The 22,048-nt window shown below is 45.0% G+C and overlaps 1 protein-coding gene across 1 annotated transcript; it reads right to left on the bottom strand.

Annotated features, from left to right (window-relative positions):
• Window positions 1-16,195: 16,195 nt before the first annotated feature.
• S100Z (S100 calcium binding protein Z) lies at window positions 16,196-18,919 on the bottom strand. Its single transcript, XM_045886999.1, has 2 exons — window positions 18,779-18,919; window positions 16,196-16,315 (listed from the first exon to the last, which is right to left on the bottom strand). The coding sequence occupies exons 1-2, from the start codon at window positions 18,917-18,919 to the stop codon at window positions 16,196-16,198; spliced, it is 261 nt and encodes an 86-aa protein (XP_045742955.1).
• Between the last annotated feature and the right edge of the window lie 3,129 nt (window positions 18,920-22,048).

Raw genomic sequence — 22,048 nt, 5'->3', positions numbered from 1 at the left:
CTTTTTTGCAGTTTCTGGAAGCGTGCAGACCTCAGCATCCCACTGTCTCCACAACGTCCGGCAAGGAAGCTCTTAACTTGGCAGACCCCTTCCCAGCTCTCTAGGCTGCTCGTGAATTAACCTGGGTATCAATTTCCACAAAAAGCTTGCCATGCTGTATTTTTTTTAAATGTCTCCTCTAGGGACCCCTGGGTGGCTCAGTCGGTTAAACGCCTGCCTTAGGCTCAGGTCATGATCCCAGGGTCCTGGGATCGAGCCCCGCAACGGGCTCCTTGCTCAGCAGGGAGCCTGCTTCTCCCTCTGCCTGCCGCTCCCCCTGCTTGTACTTTCTCTCTCTAGCAAATAAATAAGTAAAATCTTTTTTAAAAAATGTCTCCTCTAGTGGACTCCTAAACCATCCCCCAGATGGGCAGTGTGCCCGGAATTGTAGGACAAACAATCTTCTTCTCCCTAGATCTCCCCCCTTCCCTTGAAGTGCACTTGAGACAATTGCTCTGAAATATCAGCGGTGAGTCAGACTGAGTGATCAATAGACCAGAGATCTGTTGTATTCAACAGAGTTATGACCTGAAGATAAAGTAGCTGCAGCTGATGTACTACTCAGGAATTCTCAGAGCTGTTTTCTTTTTCTTTTTTAAATTTTATTTATTTATTTGACAGAGAGAGTGAGAGAGGGAACACAAGCAGGGGGAGTGGGTGAGGGAGAAGCAGGCTTCCTGCAGAGTGGGGAGCCTGATGCGGGGCTCGATCCCAGGACCCTGGGACCATGACCTGAGCCGAAGGCAGACGCTCAACTGACTGAGCCACCCAGGCGCCCCGAGCTGTTTTCGATCAGGAGCTTGGTGAAAACTTCCTGCTGCAGACTGAACAGGGGGGTTGATCCAAATTGCCTCTTGCCCTACACAACCAAATCTTCGACTCTGCAGCCCTGAACCCCACACGGTGAGATCTGTGCCCGCTTACCATGGCAATCAGGTGAGATTAGGATCTAACGTGCTTCGGAGCTGAGTTCAGTCCCGGCTCCGCTGTGCCCTTGGGTGTGTCATGTGTGTGGACCTCAGCTCCCTCCTTTGTAAAATTCAGACTTGCGCTCACACACTCACCAGATCCGCTGAGGCTGAGGAATAGGAAAGGAGCTTGTTCAACAACAGAGAGGGCCTAGCCACGGCTCCAGAGATGCTGGCAGAGTCCAGGGGGTACCTCACGATGATTCTGCTCTACAGGGGGATTGAGGAAACACTGGGTCAGGAGCTTGCTGGGTCTTTTCTAGCTCTCGCATTTCTCTGATTTACAAATGAAGAACTCCTCTGGGCCGAAATAGAAGGTGTCTTTACCCCAAGTGCCTTGCCATGTTACAGAAAGAGCAGGCTGGAGGCCGGTGTCCACACCATCTTAGGATGCTGATGCTCAAGATGCTTTCGTCACCATTCGCCTCTTCACGTAAAGGTGTACACATACCTCCTTCCTTCCCTTTCATCTGTTTCTGGGGCCTTCTATTAATTGCACCCTCTTCCTTTAGTAGAAGGGGGTTGTCATTTCTTTCCCTGAATTAGTAATGAAGCTTCCAGGTGAAGGGGGCCACACACACACACATAGACACACTCACACAAGCCTCACTCAAGAAGTTTTTTCAGCAAAAGAGTGCACTGTGCATCTATTTTCTCCCTGCCATGTAAAAAGCCAGGCTGAATATACAATTCAAAGACCAACCTTCCCTGTGTGTTTGCCCATGTTGGGGGCATCGGCTCGCTAGAAGCTTTCATTCCACATTCGTGGCCCTGTAATTTTCTCTCTAGGGTATCCACCAACCAGGCTGACAGGTAAGCTCCTCCTACTGTGGCTCAGTCTCTACCAGTGAACGTAACACAAGAACGAGCTAAATAGCTTCTAACCCAGTAAGGGACACTGGGAGGTTGCAGATGACAGAGCCCCCCGTGGACATGAAAAGAGCTCTTGTTTTTAACTCACCCGCCATCATTTCGGAAGGGGAACTGGCAGCTGTGAGTGGCTCCGACAGTTTGCTCCTCTCTGCACCGGAATTCAGAAAGAGAGTGACAAGTCTAAGTGGCCTCCCCCTCCTGCCTCACCCCTTCTCGGTAGAGCCTCTGTCGTTATTCTATAAAATACGACAGGAGGGACAAAGGATTCTCTCTCCCGCCCTGAGATGCATGATCTCATTTTCAAAACGGGCTTTGGTACCAGAGGCACACCACCATTTACGTTTCATTCTGCCAAGTAAAGATGACTCGGGAAGCAATCAAGTTCTGAAATTTCAGGCATCTTTTGTCGCTTATGTGTTCACCTCCTCTGCATAGGGGAGATTATTGATGGCTCAGTTATAGTCCTTGTTTCCTTTGCAACTGAAAAACCAAAAAGCTATAATTTATAGAGGTCTCTATTGTATAAAAATGACGGAATTAGACCCTTTGTTTCAAAACAGAGGAGGCAGTTCTGACTCAGGTGCTTCTAAAGGGTACTTGAAATCAATAGAGATGGGGAGCACAGGAGGTGTCCTTCCATCTGTTTTCCCATGCGTATTTTTACACCTGTGTAATGTCAGCATCCCACCTTCTCCGCCCTGTCCTTGGACCAGAGAGGGCAAGGGGGTGGGATGGAGAACACACACACACACACACACACACACACATACAGGCTTGGAGTCAGCACACCTCAGCCTGAGCCCCGGCCTTCCCACATTGGCTATATATGATCCTGAGAAATCTGCTTTACTGTTCTGAGCCTCAGTTTGCTCATCTGTACAGCAGTCCTAATCCTCACTTCGTGGGCTTGTCGAGAAGATTCAGTGTCACAACATGGGTATGACACAGGGACAAGGCCTGACCATAACCAATGTCAGTCCTCATCTCCCTGAATCCCCCCTTTGTACACCTGCCACTTCATATGTTAAAATTCAGATCCTTATCTCATTTCTTCCTTCTCCAAATGCTCTGTGGGTTTCCTTCTATAATTTTCCAACAGTTTTCTTCAAGAGCCTGAGCCACCACCAGGAGGGTCATTAACTTGCTCCAGCCCTTGAGGTGAATGATCTGGCAATGCAGACTGGTTGCTGAGGCCTAGGATGTTACCAGGAAGGGATTTACATGCAGGAAGGGATGCCTGGGTGGCTCAGTCATTAAGCATCTGCCTTTGGCTCAGGTCATGATCCCAGGGTCCTGGGATCGAGTCCCACATCGGGCTCCTTGCTCAGAGGGGAGCCTGCTTCTCCCTCTGCCTGCCACTCCCCTTGCTTGTGCACTGTCTCTCTTTCTCTCTGGCAAATAATTTTTTTTTTTTTTTAATGTAAAGGGAAGGATGGGGCAGCCTGACCTTTTGAGACTTGGAACTCTTCACCATTCACAATGCATTCAGTAAATCATTTTGAGCATGCACTATCTACTAGGCATCATTCTAGATGCTGAGGAAAAGAGCAGTAAACAAGGCCAACTCAGTTTCACTCTCCTGGAACTCAGTCTGGTGAGGACAGGCTGTCTTAGTCAGGCTGTAGTAATAAATACCATAAACTGAGGGGCTTAACCAACAAACATTTACTTCTCAATTCTGGAAGCTGGAAGTCTGAGATCAGGATCACAGCAAGGTTGGGTTCTGGTGAGAGCCTTCTTTCTGGTTTATAGACAGCCACCTTCTTGCTGTGTCCTCAGATAGCAGAGAGAGAGAGAGAGGGAAAGAGAGAGAGATCATTTCTCTCCTGTCTCTTCTTGTAAGAGCACTAATCCCATCATGAGGGCTCCACCTTCATGACCTAACTGCCCCCCAAAGGCCCCACCTCTAAATAACATCACATTGGGAGGTAGGGCTTCAACATATGAATTTGGTGGTGGGGGGGGGGCACACATTTAGTTCATAGCAGACACTTAATGATCAACCACATAAACCAGACAATTTCTGATACCAGAAGTGCAATGAAGATAAGCAAAGGAATAGGACCAAGAGTGATTGGTGGAGGGTCCTTTGGAGAAGAGACCAGAACAGCCTCTCTGAGGAGGTAACATCTGAACAGGGATGAGAAAGATGAGAAGAAGCCAACCACACGATGACCTGGGCAGAGGGAGAGCACAGCTTGGTATCCCTGACCGCACACTTGCCCCCGGAGAGGGGCCAGGTGACTGGAGCTCAGGGGTAAACGATGTGAGGTGAGGGTACAGAGGCAGGTAAGAAGCCAGATCGCAAGGGCTTTGTAAGCCAGGATGAGCATGGGCTTTAGAATAATCTCACCCAGAACGTCAAAAGACCTCAGAGATTCAAACACCACTTGCTTTGGACAAAGACAGTCGTCTGCACATTTCACTTCCTGTGGGTCAGCATCTTTGCTTTGGGTCCTGATGTCTTGCTCCTCCTGCTATTAGTATAAGAACAAAGCAGCAGAAAAGCCTTAAGTCTGCACATACCTCCGAGAATCACCAACAGGCCGAATGAGGACAGTTGGCCCAGGCATCGAGTGGTTAGACGCTGTCCTAACCCAGGATGAAGTCAGTAACGGAACACTCAGAGGAACAACAACAACAAGGAAACACAGACAGGAAGCTGGGAGAGCAAATATCTAGTCCTTCTATTTACTATGGAAATTTCTAAGAAAAAATAATAAACCCGAGAGCTTTGCAACTCTTCAGGGGGAATCTTTTCCTTTCTCTTTTGAAAGGCTGACTCTACTGCCTTGATCTGCGCTGTTACTATGTGGAGAAGAGAATTTCCGTCTGGTGTCCTCAGCCTGTCCCCTCTCCCGCACCCCTCATCCAGGCCTTCTCCTGTTCTAGGGCCAATCTGTCCTTTTTCCATCTTGGCCATGTAGCCTGTTCCTCGAGTATCTGCATACATGGGTGTTAAGCTTTACACTGAGTTTTCTCTGGAGCCTCTCTCCCCAGCCCCAGGTCTCCTGACGGGATGATGGGGCGCTTTCCTGTAGGTCTTGTAGGAGCTCCCTGGTGGCTGGGGGGCAAAATGGCAGTCCCACTCACTCCCTCAGTCCTTCCTAGCTCCCCTGATGAGCTACCACTTTCATCTTTCCCCCTAAACCCATTGTCTGAATTTTGGGGAAACCTGAACTTGGTTTGTATTTTCTTTTTTTTTTTTTTTTCACCCACCAGGTTGGATCATTCTACAGCAGACTAGGACACCAGGTGAGTTCTACTCCTCATTCTTTTCAGAAAGAACAAGCTTCTCCATGGTCATGTATCTAAATCATCTCCCACTAGTCCCAGTGACCTTTACCTCCAGGCTCCGCTCCATAACCTAGATATCACAATTACACATTCTAAATGGAATGGTCTGTAGAATGTCTGAAGTATGGTACCTGTATGTTTTTATGTAATTTTATATTCAGCGATTTCTTACTATTAGCCATTAAGTTCTTCTATGACAAGCAGCATCCATCTAAATAAGTTAATGAAAAGGAAACCTATAACTTAAAAAAAAAAAGCACTTGTGGGAAATGGGAAGTTGAGAGCAAATCGTGCAAATGCAACAGAAGCAAGAGGGAGACAGAGTCAGGCTGAGGGAGAACGAGGGCTCCCTGCTCAGTAGGGACCCTGTTTCTCCCTTTACCCCTCTCCCCACTCATGTTCTCTCTCTAATAAATAAAAAATCTTAAAAAAAAACAAAAACAAAACCCAGGGCGCCTGGGTGGCTCAGTTGGTTGAGCGACTGCCTTCGGCTCAGGTCATGATCCTGGAGTCCCGGGATCGAGTCCCGCATCGGGCTCCCTGCTCGGCAGGGGGTCTGCTTCTCCCTCTAACCCTCCCCCCTCTCATGTGCTCTCTCTCTCTCTCATTCTCTCTCTCAAATAAATAAATAAAATCTTAAAAAAAAAAAAAACCCATGTCATAAACAGCCCTAAGGAAAGGCCCCTGTGACAGTGAACTGAAGTCCCCGCCAACAACCGCATGGGTGAGCTTACAAGAGGGTGGTAAGTGTTGGTGTAGTTTGTTACATAACAGCAGGTATCTATACAACATCTATCATCCCTCTCATCCGTACCTAACTTATCTGGGTCCTATCGACTGGTACTTCTTAAATTTTAAAATGCATGCTAGTCACCTGAAGAATCTTGTTAAACATGCATGTTCTGAGGGGCACCTGGCTGGCTCAGTCAGAAGAGCATGTGACCCTTGATCTCTGGGTCTTGAGTTCAAGCCCCACACTGGGGGGGGGGGGGTGTTCAAAAAGAAATGCATGTTCTGATTCAGTAATTCTAGGGCAAGAGTTTCCGCATTCCAATAAGCTTCCAGATGATGCTGGGGCTGCTGGTCCACAGACACTGAACAGCGAGGCTACAGGAAAGAGCTTGCCTCTGTCGGAGCTCTGCTGGCTTTGTGAGCTGAGTCGGGAAACTGCCCCCATCTCAAAGCAAAGTCTGGGTCTACATTCCCGAGCGAGGCACAGCTGGAAGAGGAACCACCACAAGTGGGAGAGTGTTTTGCATTCGCCTTGGCACTGCCCTCCACCCACCATCTGGGTGGTGCAGCACAGGCCCCCGAGACTCTAAAAGCAGGCGACCAGGCACTGCCCAGCCCCTGCCCAACACGGACCACGCAGCCCCACCAGCGGAATCTTTTTTTTTTTTTTTAAGATTTTATTTATTTGCGAGAGAGAGAATGAGAGACAGAGAGCATGAGAGGGGGGAGGGTCAGAGGGAGAAGCAGGCTCCCCGCTGAACAGGGAGCCCGATGCGGGACTCGATCCCGGGACTCCAGGATCATGACCTGAGCCGAAGGCAGTCGCTTACGACTGAGCCACCCAGGCGCCCAAGATTTTATTTATTTATTTGAGACAGAATGAGAGAGAGAGAGAGAGAGAGAGCACATGAGACACATGAGAGGGGGGAGAGTCAGAGGGAGAAGCAGACCCCCTGCCGAGCAGGGAGTCCGACGTGGGACTCGATCCCGGGACTCCAGGATCACGACCTGAGCCGAAGGCAGTCGCTCAACCAGGGAGCCACCCAGGCGCCCTAGCGGAATCATTTTTTTTTTTAAGATTTTATTTATTTGCGAGAGAGAGAATAAGAGACAGAGAGCATGAGAAGGAGGAGGGTCAGAGGGAGAAGCAGACTCCCTGCCAAGCAGGGAGCCCGATGCGGGACTCGATCCCGGGACTCCAGGATCATGACCTGAGCCGAAGGCAGTCGCTTAACCGACTGAGCCACCCAGGCGCCCCAGCAGAATCATTTTAATGAGAGTCCAAGTGGACGCTAATCAAGGCTCTCGAGCTCACCTTCACTGAATGGAAACGTAGCGATAGAGAAACCAATTATATAAAACTACAAGGAAGGAAATGAGTAAATCTGGGATATGGGGCTTTCCACAGGACTACTGGGTTTCAGCAACATGGGCAGAGGGGGAACACGAGAAGGGACTGCTGAGGAATAAGCAGATGCATTAGACTTACCAGTCAAATGTAATTTGTGGATCTTGTTTGGTTTCTAATTCAAACAAACCAAGTACAAGAAGAGGTATTTTTTTTTAAAGGTTTTATTTATTTAACAGAGAGAGACACAGCGACAGAGGGAACACAAGCAGGGGGAGTGGGAGAGGGAGAAGCAGGCTTTCCGCCGAGCAGGGAGCCGGATGCGGGGCTCAATCCCAGGACCCTGGGATCATGACCTGAGCCAAAGGCAGACGCTTAACTGACTGAGCCACCCAGGAGCCCCACAAGAAGAGGCATTTTGAAACAACTGTGGACATTTGATTTTGAATGGAGTATTAGATGATACTACAGAAGTAAGTTCTTAGGTGTGAAAGGGGCACACGACTCTTGATCTCAGGGTCTTAAGTTCAAGCTCCACACTGGGTGTAGAGATTACTAAAAATAAATAAATAAACTTAAAAATTTTTTTAAAGATTTTTTTATTTAGAGAGAGAGAGCACAAGCAGGGGGAGCAGCAGGCAGAGGGAGAAGCCTGCTCCCCACTGAGCAGGGAGCCCGACCTGGGGCTTGATCCCAGGACCCTGGGATCAGGACCTGAGCCAAAGGCAGACACTTAAGCCACTGAGCCACCCAGGCGCCCTTAAAAAAATTTTTTTTTACGTGTGATAATGGCATTAAAAAAAAAAAAAAGTTCCACATTTCCCCCTACAATAAACTTTTATTACTTCCAGGGGCGCCTGGGTGGCTCAGTCGTTAAGCGTCTGCCTTCCGCTCAGGTCATGATCCCAGGGTCCTGGGATCGAGTCCCGCATCGGGCTCCCTGCTCAGCAAGAAGCCTGCTTCTCCCTCTCCCACTCCCCTTGCTTGTGTTCCCTCTCTCGCTGTGTCTCTCTCTCAAATAAAGAAATAAAATCTTTAAAAAAAAAAACAAAAACTTTTATTACTTCTGTAAGGAGAAATGGTAAAAGGTTTCATTGTGGCCGTTGTGAATTTCAAGGTAAAATCAGAGAATCCATATCACACTGCTCTTCATGCCACAGGGCTGACATGCTACCCGGACACTTCCTCACTGCCCTCTCCACAATTACCAGTGTGAGCAGTTTGTTCCAAAGCCCCCAGGTGCTAGGCGCGGCTTGAGAGGAGCCAAGTACTATTCCAGGCAGACCCCCTCCTGAGAGCGATGCTTTTCAAAGATGCTTTCCACTTCGTTTAGCCCTTGATGAGCACTCAGGAACTTCCTGACACACAGGCCCACACAGTTGCTTGAAATCCAGCCAATGGCTGTGTCGTATGTTTCTCGCTGATTACTGTAACATTTAAATTGGGCACACTGACTGTAGATTATGTACTGCTCTCAGTGACTATTTCTGCTCTGCACTGCAGAGAGTCAGTAGCACTCCATTATGCTCAGATGCACAGCCTTTCATGGAAGTGGGCAGCCATGTTCCAAGTTAGGCAAATTCCAATGAAGAAAAGCACTGTGTACATCATTACGTCGTGCATGCAGGTGGGGAAGAAGTCTTGGCAGTGGATTCAACTTCTAATGCCGACTGAAGGAAAATGTGCATTTCAAGAAAAAAAAAAAGGTACTCTAAAACATTCACAGAATTTAAAACACAAATTAAAAAAACCTATTGGCAAAAAATAAAGTTGGATAATATGCAACATTAGTGAAGATACAGAAAAAAGACTCACATGAAAATGCTGGGAGTATAAACTGGTACGAAGTTTTTGGATGGAAATTTGACACAATAAGAAATTTTTTTTTTTTAAGATTTTATTTATTTATTTGAGAGAGAGAATGAGATAGAGAGAGAGCATGAGAGGGGGGAGGATCAGAAGGAGAAGCAGACTCCCTGCCGAGCAGGGAGCCCGACGCGGGACTCGATCCCGGGACTCCAGGATCATGACCTGAGCCGAAGGCAGTCGCTCAACCAACTGAGCCACCCAGGCGCCCAAGAAATTTAATATAAATATCTTTGACATAAAAAATTGATTCCATTTTTAGGAATTAACCCTACAATAGACTCTGCTATTGAATTTTGTTCCCTCAAAATTCATATGTCGAAGCCCTAATCCCTGATGTGACCATATTAGGAGACAGCGGCTTTAAGAGGGGATTTAGATCTTCAGTCTAACAGTAAAAGAGGTCTTCAGACATAGCCAAATGTTTGGGGTAAGGGGACTGGCTTCCATTTGAAAACTACTGAGTTAGGCAAAGACTTCTCTGATAAAATATCAAAAGCATGATCCATTTTTTAAAATGATAAACTTTATATTATTTATAAAAATAAATAATAAATTTTAAAAAATGAAAAAAAAAAAGAATAAAAACATAAACCACCCAACTTTTTTAATGGGCCAAAGATCTGAACAGATACCTCACCAAAGAAGACCCACAGATGGCAAACAAATACATTGAAAAGTGTTCAACAGGGCGCCCGGGTGGCTCAGTTGGTTGAGCGACTGCCTTCGGCTCAGGTCGTGATCCTGGAGTCCCGGGATCGAGTCCCGCATCGGGCTCCCTGCTCGGCGGGGAGTCTGCTTCTCCCTCTGACCCTCCCCCCTCTCATGCTCTCTGTCTCTCATTCTCTCTCTCGCAAATAAATAAAATCTTAAAAAAAAAAAAAATTAAAAAAAAAAAAAGAAAAGTGTTCAACATTATTAGTCATTAGGAAGATGCAAATTGAAACCACAGTGAGACACCACTTCACGCCTATTAGGAAGGTTAAAACTTAAAAATCTATAATATCAGGGGGCCTGTCTGGCTCGGTGGGTGGAGTGAACGACTCTTAATCATGGGGTTATGAGTTCAAGCCCCACGTTGGATGTAGAGATTACTTAAAAATAAAATCGCAAGGAGAACCTGGGTAGCTCAGTCGACTGAGTGTCTGACCCTTGATTTTGGCTCAGGTAATGATCTCAGGGTTGTGAGATCAAGCCCTGCCTGGGGGTTCCTTGATGAGCGTGAAGCCTGCTTAAGATTCTCTCTCTCCCTCTGCGCCCCCCACCCCCACTCATGTATGCTCTAAATAAATAAATAAAATAAAATCTTAAAAAAAAATCCAGGATACCATATTGCTCAGCAAGACCCTCTTAGGTACAGAAGATATGAAAACTTATGTCCATACAAAAACCTGTTAATAGATTTCATCACAATCACTCAAAATTAGAAACAACCCAAATGTCCTTTGATTATGAATAGAGAAACTGTGGCACATCTGTATAATGAAAAAGAGTATTCAACAATAAAAAAGAACAAACTACTGATACATACAAAATCAGCAATCTCAAATGTGTTACGCTAAGTGCAAAAAGCCAGACTCAAAAGCTATATAGTGTATGATTCCACATATATGACATGCTGGAAAAGGCAAAACTAAAAACAAAAACCGATGGATTAGTTGGGAGGGAGGGGTAAGAAGCAACCAGCACCACCCCCCGTTTTTTGAATCGTGGGATGTTTCTTGACCTGATCCCAAATCACGAGTCGGACGCTTAACGGACTGAGCCATCCAGGCACCCTGCAGTCCATCTCTTGAAAAGAAATTCTCTGAGAAAGCTGGAGAAGTCAAGGACGGAACAGCCTTTTCCCACTGCAGGCATCTAGCAGATATCTCTGGTGGGCACCAACTTGAGAGAGCAGGTTGGATAAAACCCACAGACTCTAGGCTGGACCAGAGAAGTCTGCCCTGTCACCATTACCACTGTTTTCATCTTCATGCCACCACTTCCTGAGCGCTCACGGAGTCCTGGGCACCTGCTACCTTGCTTTAACCCCTGGAGCTCTAGGTCTGCCACTGAAGTCTGCATAATCATCATCAATGCAGAAGCTGCCCTCCCTCCTCCTCTGATTCACCAGGACTGGGGTGGGGCCCGGGGAATCCCAGTGTTCAAAGAGCCCCTAGTTGATTCTGATGCAGATGAACCACTATAGTTGAAGCCTGCCAAACAAACAAACCAAAAAATGAGGCTCAAAGAAGTTCAAAGACTTGCCCAAGACCTTTGACCTGAGGTAGTCTGGAGCATCCTTTCCCTCCCCCTCCCCCCCAGGGCCCTAGGGAATAGTCTGTCCTGGTTTCTCCCATCTGTCTCTCCACTTCCCCAGCCCTCTCTGAGCCTAATGTCTGTGTTGTCTTATGTTCTTCCAAAGGGAATATGCCCCAGCAGGAACAATTTTACAGGTGCCTGCTTCCAAAATGACATTCCACTCTTTCTTCTTCACCCTAGAGTTGAGACCACTTCCATCAGCACCATCAGCATCACCTGGGAGTTTGTTAGACATGCAGAATTTCAGGTCCCTGGCCCAGACCTACTGAAGCTGAATCAGATCCTAGGTGATTCACACACATTAAAGTCTCAACAGCTGCTCTCCTAGACACTTCCCAGCCAGATGTTGATCTGATTGTTTTGATTAAGTGAATCACCATAAAAGCAGTGATTTTCAACCCTGGGTGCATTTAAAATCAACTGATGCTCTTTTAAAAATCCTGATGCCTGGGTCCTATCCCCAGACAAAGTCAATCAGAATCTTTGTGGAAGGTGGAGCTTATTCATATATATTTTTATTTTTATTTATTTATTTTTTAAATTTTATTTACTAATTTGACAGAGAGAGACACAGCGAGAGAGGGAACACAAGCAGGGGGAGTGGGAGAGGGAGAAGTAGGCTCCCCCACCCCCAGCAGGGAGCCTGATGTGGGGCTCGATCCCAGGACCCTGGGATCATGACCTGAACTGAAGGCAGATGCTTTACCATATGAGCCACGCAGGTGCCCCTATTCATATATATTTTAATAATATGTCATGTGAGTGTAAAGTCAAGTTAGGATACAAAATCACTGCTTTAAAGATTTGAAAAAAATCTTAGGGGAGTATTTAGAAACAAAACTGCTTTGAGTAAAAAGCAAATGTACATAACATTGTATAATGGTTTCCCATAACATTCAGGATAAATTTCAAATTTCTCACATTAGCACCAAAGGCCCTTTGATAGATTATGAGTCCTGTCGGCCTCTCAGCCCCATCTCCTGCTCTCCCACCCCCACACGCTAGGGGGAGCGCCAGTCCAGTTGCATTGCCCCCAAGACGCCCCTTGCTTTATACCTGTACGACTTCACCCAAATTCTCGTTAATTAACTTTCCCGTTTCTTTCCCTTGTCAAAGACTCAACTCCAGGCTTCTGCCTCTGGAAGGCCTTCCTTGACCCCAGTATTTCTAGCTATTTGTGTTGCCAGCCACATCTTACATGCAGGGCCCCAATCAAACCTAGGCTACTGTCTCCTGTAAGTCTTGTCTTCCATTAAGTATATTGGAGAAATGTTAAACATCAGAATGTGCTGATGCAGGGAGGACCCTTGAATATTGTTTCAAGTTGATTTAAACGGCAGCAAATGCACAAGCCAGTGCCTGCAGGCATAAGAAGTAATCAGTTTTGCCTCCTACAAACTTACTGTGCATACTTAACACACACACAAAAGAAAGCCCACCCCCGCCCCACCCCCTTCACTAGGAAAGAACTTTTGGTGCATCATGTAATCCTTACTCATCTGATATCTAACTTCACACATAAATTGCTTTTCCTCCCTTTTGATTGATTTTTAGAAAAGCATGAAATGAACATTGTTTTTTTCATTTATTTCTCTATGTTGAGAATGTCCTTCCTTGAATTGGACACGAGGAAAATTTTGAATTTACTTTTCATGTTTTGGTGACTCATTTTAGAATATGTAAACTTCGGCCCAAATTAAAATGAAATATTTAGAAGCCCCACAGAAATGTTCAGACCTTCTCTTGCATAAGTAGTGTGCCATCTTGTATGAAAAACGTCTGAACACGTCTGAAATATGTGGTCCACTTTTTTCTTCTCATTTTTCCCCAACCTTTTGAGAGACAGGAGTAAACACCAAGAGTATACATTTCTTCTCTTGAATGCTCTGACATCTAAATTCCCCCTGTCCTGTCTGCTCAGATCTGGCTTGAGAGAGACAAAAATATTACTCTACTTAAAGAAAAGGCGCCTGGGTGGCTCAGTTGGTTAAGCGGCTGCCTTCAGCTCAGGTCATGATCCCAGAGTCCTGGGATCAAGCCCCCGCATCGGGCTCCCTGCTCTGTGGGGAGCCTGCTTCTCCCTCTCCCACTCTCCCTGCTTGTGTTCCCTCTCTCGCTATGTCTCTCTCTGTCAAATAAATAAATAAAATCTTAAAAAAGAAAAAAAAGAAAAAAATGACAGGTCTTAGCCCTAGAAAATCAACAACCGGCAGGTTCTTTCATTTGTTCATTTAACAGATATTTATTGAGCATCCACTGTCTGTCAGCACGGGGGATAGATACTTTTGGAAGAGAACTCATTCTCATCAGGGTCACTGACATTTCTGATGATCTCCGCCTTGGCAAATGTAATGGTCAGTTCTCCATTCTCATCCTACTCCTTCTCTCAGTGAATTATAGATTTTACCTCCTTTCCTTCTTCAGATACTTTCTTCTCTAGGCTTCTGAGGCACCATACTCTCCTGGTTTTCCTATTGTCTTCCTGGCCATGCCTTTGCTGTATGATTTGCTGGCTCCTATTTTCCTGACAGCAAACTGTTGGACCTTTCATCTTCCCTATCTATATTCTCATCCTAAGTGATCTTCTCTAGTCCTGTGGCTTAATATCATCTAGATGTTAATGACTTCCAAATCTGTGTCTGTAATTCCTCTCTTTACCCTGAGCTCTAGACTAGGTCATCTATCCAACTGCCCATGTAATATGTCCACTTGGATGTCCAATAGGCATTTTTTAAATAGAGCTATTCCCCCTAATGTTCCCACTCCAAAGCTGCTCCTCTCCCAGCCTTTCCCACTTAATAAATTTGCTTGACCAAAAATCTAAACATTAGAGGCTGTGTTGGGCAGCATGTAACAGAATCCAACTTAACCAGAGAGCAGTAATTCTTTTTTCACATAATAAGAGAACCAGAAACAGGGAGACCAGGGCTGGGCAGTGCCTCCTCAGTGACAACAATGTCCCAGCTCCTTCTCTCTTTTTCTTCACTGTCCTTATGGTTGCAAGCTGGCAGCCTCACCTCCAGCCTTGCATCTACATTCCAATGGGAAGACAAGCAAGGAATTAACAAGGTGGAAGGCACAGAACTGATATGGAAATAACAAAACATTCCCAGAAATTCCCAGGAGACTTCTGCTTATGTCTCAGGGCCTAGACTGTGTTAAAAGCTCCACCTCAGCTGCAAGGGAGGCTGGGAAATAGAACTTTTTAGCTGGGCACATTGCTACCCTGCACAAACTAGGCTTCTAATATATGGAAGAAAGGGAGAACAGATATATCCTGCACTGCTCTCTTTTCTGACACTTCCTCACCAGTCCACTGGCATGTCCTATCTATCGCGCCTGCCTCCAAAGCACTTAACAAATTGATCTCCATTGCTTGAATCCTGGGCTGAGACACCATCGTCTCTTGCTCAGAACACAAGGACAGCCTCCTAACTAGTCTCCCACTTCCACACTGGTCCTCGATAGCCCTTTCTTCACACATTAGCCAGGGTTAAGTGTTTAAAAGTATAAATATAGGGGCCTGGCTGGCTCAATGGGTAGAGCATGTGACTCTTGATCTTGGGGCTGTGAGTTTGAGCCCCACAGTGAATGGAGAGATTACTTAAAAATAAAACCTTAAAAAAATAATAAAAATAAATTTATAAAAAGAAAAAGTATAAATTTCATTACACCATTTTCTTTCTAAAATTCTCCAAGAGATCTGTCATAGTGTGGTTTCCTCCTAACCAGACTGTGAGACAAGGATTTGCATGCAAGTTGTTTATTTGAGAGTGCAGACACACAGGGTGGGGGTATGTAGTGAGACAAAGAAAGGGAGGGAGCACAGAGAAGGATGACATCAAGCCAGGCTCCCTGGGCAGGGCAGGCGACTGAACCTTAACCCCAAGGGAAGCACTGGGAAATGGTGTGAAACACTTGCCCCAGAATTAGGAGACCCAAGGGGCAAGGGAAGGTATTTATACACCAGCCTTCAAGAGTTGCTGGCTTTAGTTCTCTTGGCTTGGATACCTAGCCCTGAATGTACCCCCTCTCCTGACCTAACTCATGGACAAAGCCAGCACTTTTTTCTATGTATCAACCTTTCTGCTTACAGATCTGCACAACTTCTTCCATTTGAAGCAGAATCACTAGAGGGTGGGAGAGCCACTTAATTTCGTTAATAGGATAAGAAGTTCCAAATACAATTTAAGGGAGATAAATGTCTCTTAGAAGTTTGCTAAGTTTTAGTCTCCTTTGAAAGGAGCTAAATTTTGTGATGCTTGCTCTTTGACAGATAAAAAAAAAAAAAGCATAAACATCCTTAATAGTATAGGAGAATTTCAAGTAGGGCATGTAAGATTTGGAATATTTAAATCAATTTATTAAGGTACACATCATTTAATAATACTAGTAATTAATTATATGTATATTATATCTATAAATGGCATTACTATAACTATAGGTCTCAAGACTATAGATGAAGAGGAAGCAAATAACTATGGATATATTTCTGCCCTTAGATAAGCTTACTACTTATCTTTTTTTTTTTTTAAAGATTTTATTTATTTGACAGAGAGAGACACAGCGAGAGAGGGAACACAAGCAGGGGGAGTGGGAGAGGGAGAAGCAGGCTTCCTGTCGAGTAGGGAGCCCGATGTGGGGCTCGATCCCAGGACCCTGGGATCATGACCTGAGCCGAAGGCAGACGCTTAACGACTGAGCCACCCAGGCACCCCAGCTTACTACTTATCTTTATTTTCCTTTCTTCTTCAATTGTTCTACAAAGTTACAAAGCAACTGTCAGAGCTGCCACCATGACCACAAATTCATTAAAATCCACTTCGTTGTCCTTATTGGCATCCAGGTCCTGCATTATCGTATCAACCAATTGGGGTTTTTTTTGGCACTTAAAGGAAAAAGAAAATCTCTAACTCCCAGGCTTTGAGGTTCATGACAACTGAAATTGCATTTTCCTTTTATTTACATTCAAGTTTTTGTTTCCATTTTAGCATCTAAGGACAATTTCCAAAAGCTCATGTGCAGGTGGATTTAAACCAAGCACCAATTCTAAACGGTCTAGCCTTCTGCCCCAGGGCCATGTAATTCTGGCTCAGATCTAAACACAAAGAAGAGCAAACAGCATCTTAGCATCATGAGCTGCTGATCCTGAAAATGCATTACACAACTCCAAAGGTCGGGGGGCCAGGACTGGACATGGAACAAAGCAGGCTTTAAAGCCAAAAGGGGATAGTAGGTGGCTCTACCATTTACCAACAATGGGACTCTGAGCAAATCACTTAACATTTTTGAATTTCCTTATTTATAAAATGGGAAGAATATCTCCCTACAAAGTTGTGGGAGACATCAACCCTTTTAAAAGTGCTTAGCACCAGCTTGCTAGATTTAGTAAACAAAAATACAGGACATTCAGTTAAAGGTAAATTTCAGATGAACAATGAAAAAATTTTTAAGTATGTCCCAAATACTGCATGGGACATACAATATTTTATCTGCAGCCTTACTTAGCACAACACCTGACACACACAAAAGAGGCCCATGATAAAGGGTAGATCTTATAAGGATGACTGAATTATAGGGGTGGAAAGTAAAGCAAGGAGCCCATAGAAGAGGTCAGGCTTCAGAATGGGTGGGACTTGAAGCATTCACCTGTCCTATGCTTGGTGGTTGCTGAGAAATATTTCTAAAAGTAGTTCATTCCCTCCAGGAATTCCCACTGCTCTCAAAAAGCACCAACCATTAAAACGTTGGAAACTTTAATTGATCAAAATCAGTTTGATCAAAAACAATGATAAATTTCACTTGAATAAATCAATGTGCCAAGTTTGACCTGCTGAGCCTTTTATTCTAAATGTTATATAATCCAGTAGCCAAACTAAATTTGAAAAAAAAAAAAAATGTTCCTAGGGGCTCCTAAAATCACTAAAAAGGAACTGTGAAGAATTACTCTGTTAAAAAATTTTTACTTTAGGGGCGCCTGGGTGGCTCAGTCGTTAAGCGTCTGCCTTCGGCTCAGGTCATGGTCCCAGGGTCCTGGGATCGAGCCCCACATCAGGCTCCCTGCTCCGCGGGAAGCCTGCTTCTCCCACTCCCCCTGCTTGTGTTCCCTCTCTCACTGCCACTCTGTCAAATAAATAAAATTAAAAAAAAAAAAAAATTTTTACTTTAGGTGCACCTGGGTGGCTCAGTCGGTGGAGCATGTGACTCTTGATTTCAGAGTCATGAGTTCAAACCCCACAGTGGGCAGAGATGATTAAAAAAAATTTTTTTTTTACTTTAAGGTTTTCCTATAGAGGGAGAAAAGAGTGTTATAGTTACAAATACAGGAGTCTTAATACAGGGTTTGGACAAATAACATCATACAAGGATAACATGCTGTGCTAAAGGCAATTCGAGGCGGCTGCATAAACATCAGAGTAAAGGGTTTTCCTCAGGAGGGATGAGCCCCCAAACACTCCATTGTAAGCCTTCATGTGCAGACTTACTGAACTCCTGGCTATTTTGAGATGTGAACCTCTGCGCTACTCAATTGGTCACCGGCCAGACACACCCTTTCTGTCCCTCGGAATCAGCCTGGGCTGGTCTGACAAAGCTAAGTATTTGTCATTCACTAGAAAACTTGCCACCACAGCAAAAGTACCCTGGGCTTCATTTCTGGCCCAATACATAATATTAATTTTACAGGCAGGTGGACGAAGCTCTAGGTATAACTAGTGCCACTCGTTATTAACTCTAACTCCTGGTAGAACTAGCTGCATCTTTTCTGCCCCAGAATGGTGCATCATTGAGGCAAGCCGAAATACCATTTACAACCCTTGGAAACCCTAGCCACAGGCAACATGGAGAAGGGTACGTGCTATTGTATGGATGACCCTCCGGCGACATGGGGATTAGGGGTGCTGACTCCCCCCCCCACAGAAGAAAATCTGCCTACAACTTGTGACTTTCTGACTTCCCAAATACTCAACTGCTAATAGCCTGCTGTGGACAGGAAGCCTTACTGGTAACATAAACAGTAGATTAACACATGTTTTGTGTCTTCTATGAATTATGTACTATATTCTTCCAATAAAGTAAGCTAGAGTAAAAGAAAGGTTATGAAGAAAATCCTAAGAGGCAATACATTTACAGTCCTGCACTGTAAAAGATCCACATATGAGAGGACCCACGCAGCTCAAACCTGCGTTGTTCAAGGATCAAGTGCACTCCAGAGTTTGCTTGCCCCTGGCTTTGAATCTCAATACCAACCGCACTGTTGGTGGCAGGGTCATAGGAAACGGTACATAGACGCTCTCCTTGGACGTGTACCCCATCCACCCTTGACCGCATGGGGCAAGAAGCTGCGACTCACCGAGAAGAATCTCGTGAGCTCTCGCTGCAGGAGCATTTTCAGTTCCCCCTTGTCGAGCTTGAATCTGTCCCCTTCCTTGCAAGAGTACTGGTGGAAGATCCTAATCATGAGGTTCATGACCAGCTCCAGCTGAGCGGGCATGGTAAATGGGCCGCTCCAGGGACGGGCCACCGAACTCAGGGAAAAAAAAACACTTGTTCAAAATAAGCAGACGGGGCAGCAAGTCCCCCCGAGTCCCCCATGCCACAGGTGATGGTTGTTCAACCGTAATGCTCTTCAGTTAAAGCCTTCTGCAAGTCTAGGGCAGGCTGCAGAGGAGACCTTTGACAGGGGAGTTTTCTCCTCCCTAATCCCCACTCCCCCCAAATTTAGCAGGTCCAGTGTGTTCACAAGTTAGCGATCACACAGCAAATACAGAGTCATATCAAAACATAGGTTAAAAGTATAATAATAATAAATAAAAATTAAATTAAATAAAACATCGATTAAAAATAAATAGAAGACGAAGAAAATAGCCAACTTCGTACCTGTTCAACCAGTGCATAGCTCTGTCAACAGGTGTTTATAATTAAACTCTACTCATTTATATCTGGGGTTTCACCTATGCACACCTGTTCCCAAGAAGACCAAAATTACCAGACGAGAGATACAACTGGAAGTGCCTCTGTGTCTGTTTTTAAGCATCAGAAGGAACAGGTGTGTCCTGATGCCCTGAGGGCCCCAAGCTAGGGCTGACACCCATTGTGTGCATTAGGTGAGAAGGCAATGAGAGGCAAGGAGGAAGCCTTCCATACCCTCCCAGTGGGGAACATGAGTGGAAGTTAGAGCCAGGTGCTAGGAAGGTGATGACTGGGAAGAACTCTGAAAATAGAGGAGAAAAGAAGAAACAATGGTTCAAACCTGGAGACTTCTTAGCAAGGCCAAAGCAAGGTCAAAAGGATAAATAAAGCAGACTAGTTAAACTAACCCAGTGAACAGTCGTGCAGCTATAAAAAAAAAGAAAGAAAAAGAATGTGAATGCTCTCCATGGCAAGTTAAAAAGGAACAAAGTGATCCCAGCTGTGTAACAAGAAAAAAAATCCCACATATATGTGCATTTGCCCAAGGAGTCACTGAAAGGATGCATAAGAAATAGAAGTGTGGCTATAAGGAGCTAGGGGGATAGAGGGTGGAACAGAGTGGCTGGGAGTAAGTTTCTCATTTATACATTTTCAACTGATTTTAACTTTTTCAGTTAAAGGAATGTATTACCTAGTCAAAAAATTGAAATAGAAAAAAAGCCCGGAGCTGCTGTATATGTAGGCAACCACACGGGGTAGGGTTCCAAGCGAGAGGAAAGTTAACAAAGAAAAAGAAAAACTAGGGGCACCTGGGTGCCTCAGTTGGTTAAGCGTCTTGCCTTTGGCTCAAGTCATGATCCCGCATCGGGCTCCCTGCTAGGCGGGAAGCCTGCTTCTCCCTCTCCCTCTGCTGCTCCCCCATTGCTTGTGCTCTCTCTCTTGGGGTCTCTCTCAAATAAATAAATAAAATCTTAAAAAAAAAAAAAAAAGAAAAGAAAAACTAAAGCCAGAAACTGGCTACTGTGCTTTTATTTTATTTTTATTTTTTAAAGATTTATTTATTTATCCTAGAGAGAGAGAGAGAGACCGCTGCAGGGAGGGGCAGAAGGAGAGGGAGAGAATCTTAAGCAGACTCTGAGCTGAGCGAAGAGCCAGAGGCGGGGCTTGATCCCACAACCCAGAGATCATAACCCGAGCAGAAACCAAGAGTCAGGGGCCCTTAACTGACTGTGCCACCCAGGCACCCCTTGGCCACTGTGCTTTTAAATGCTGCCTGTGTTCTCAGGACTGAAATTCAATTATATAAAAAGTAATATTTGTATTTCCTTTCAACAAGCCTGTTGGGATGGAGCCGCAGTCAGCCCATTCCCCTCCCTCTTACCACCCCCACATTTCACTGAAACCTCCCTGGAGATCCCCAGGGATGTTCTCACTAGCTACCTAAAGTCCAATTCTCAAAAATATTTTTAAATTAGTGTTTTATTATTAAAGGAATAACGCATGTGCTAAAATAATATCTTCAATACTCAAGAGTATAAAATAAAAGTAAAATTCTCGTTCCACCATTCCTCACCCTAGTGCCTTTCCATTAACACTTTCCTGGGTGAGAGGCAGGATCATGATGCGGAGACGCTGGGACTCCCTGGCTTCAGCTCCCAGCTCTGCCACTAACCAGCTGGGTGATCCCAGGCTCATCACTTACCACACTGTTTCCCAGTCTGTATAAATGGGATAGCAAAAGTACCTACCTAACAGAAAGCATTAAATGAGTTAAAATATGTGCCTGCAACATAGTAAATGCTATGCACATGTCAGCTATTATTACCCTTACAGAAAAAACATACATATCTTTACAATTTATGTAAGATACATAATATTACATATGTGTCCTTAAACATATATATACACAATGGTATCCATGTGTGGTACACCTTGTTTTTTTCACTTAACATATCTTAGAAATCTTTTTATATCAGCACATAAATCTAGCCCATTCTTCACAAAAGTTGCATATTATTCCACCGGATGAATGTACCTACATATAGGCAAGAAATATTTATCAGGCATTTCTGTTACACCAGGCCCTGTGTAAAGATGACAGAAGAAACTTGCCCTTGGCGCAAATCTTGTTGTAATTTTTTTTTAAGTAGGCTCCATGCTCAGCGTGGAGCCCAATGCGGGGCTTGAACTCACAACCCTGAGATCAAGATCTGAGCTGAGATCAAGAATCAGAAGCTTAACCGACTGAGCCACCCAGGCGTCCCCTTGTTTTTCCCAGAATCGTGTTAAATATATAGAATGCAGGGAACACTGGCAGCTATTTTATGTTGGGTCTTCCTATACAAGAATGCCTATAGCCTTGTGACCATACTTTTCTGGGTCTCCTCATTTCTAAATGCACTCTTTCCTCTCCAGAGCTTAACATTTACCCCACCACCACCCCACCATGATTCCAGCTACTCCTATCATTTCAATCACTCCCCAAATCATATGTTTTGGCCTACGTCTCTCTGCTAAGCTCCAGAACCATCTATCCAACTGCCTACAGGACCTACCTCAATGTTCCACAAGTGCCTCAAACTCAATTAAACCCACTCCTTCCCCACCCAAACCTGCACCTGCTGCACTGGCCATTCAGACATCCATCCCTACCCACCATTCAGCTGCCCCCACTGTTTTAAAACATCAGTTGAACTCACCCATTTCTGTC

The sequence above is a fragment of the Mirounga angustirostris genome, unplaced genomic scaffold (assembly GCF_029215605.1).
Source record: "Mirounga angustirostris isolate CCGP_5_RB_7025 unplaced genomic scaffold, mMirAng1.0.hap1 SCAF_7, whole genome shotgun sequence".
In the NCBI taxonomy this organism is placed as follows: domain Eukaryota; kingdom Metazoa; phylum Chordata; class Mammalia; order Carnivora; family Phocidae; genus Mirounga; species Mirounga angustirostris.
This window is presented reverse-complemented; position numbering and strand designations above follow the sequence as displayed.

What these genes read in the sequence shown, in the direction of transcription:
- S100Z (XM_045886999.1), bottom strand. Translation starts at nt 18,919, where the DNA reads ATGCCCGCTCAGCTGGAGCTGGTCATGAACCTCATGATTAGGATCTTC. An exon ending in AGCTCACGAGATTCTTCTCG is followed by an intron (nt 16,316 to 18,778) that starts GTGAGTCGCAGC and finishes TTTTCCTTTAAG; the next exon opens with TGCCAAAAAAAACCCCAATT.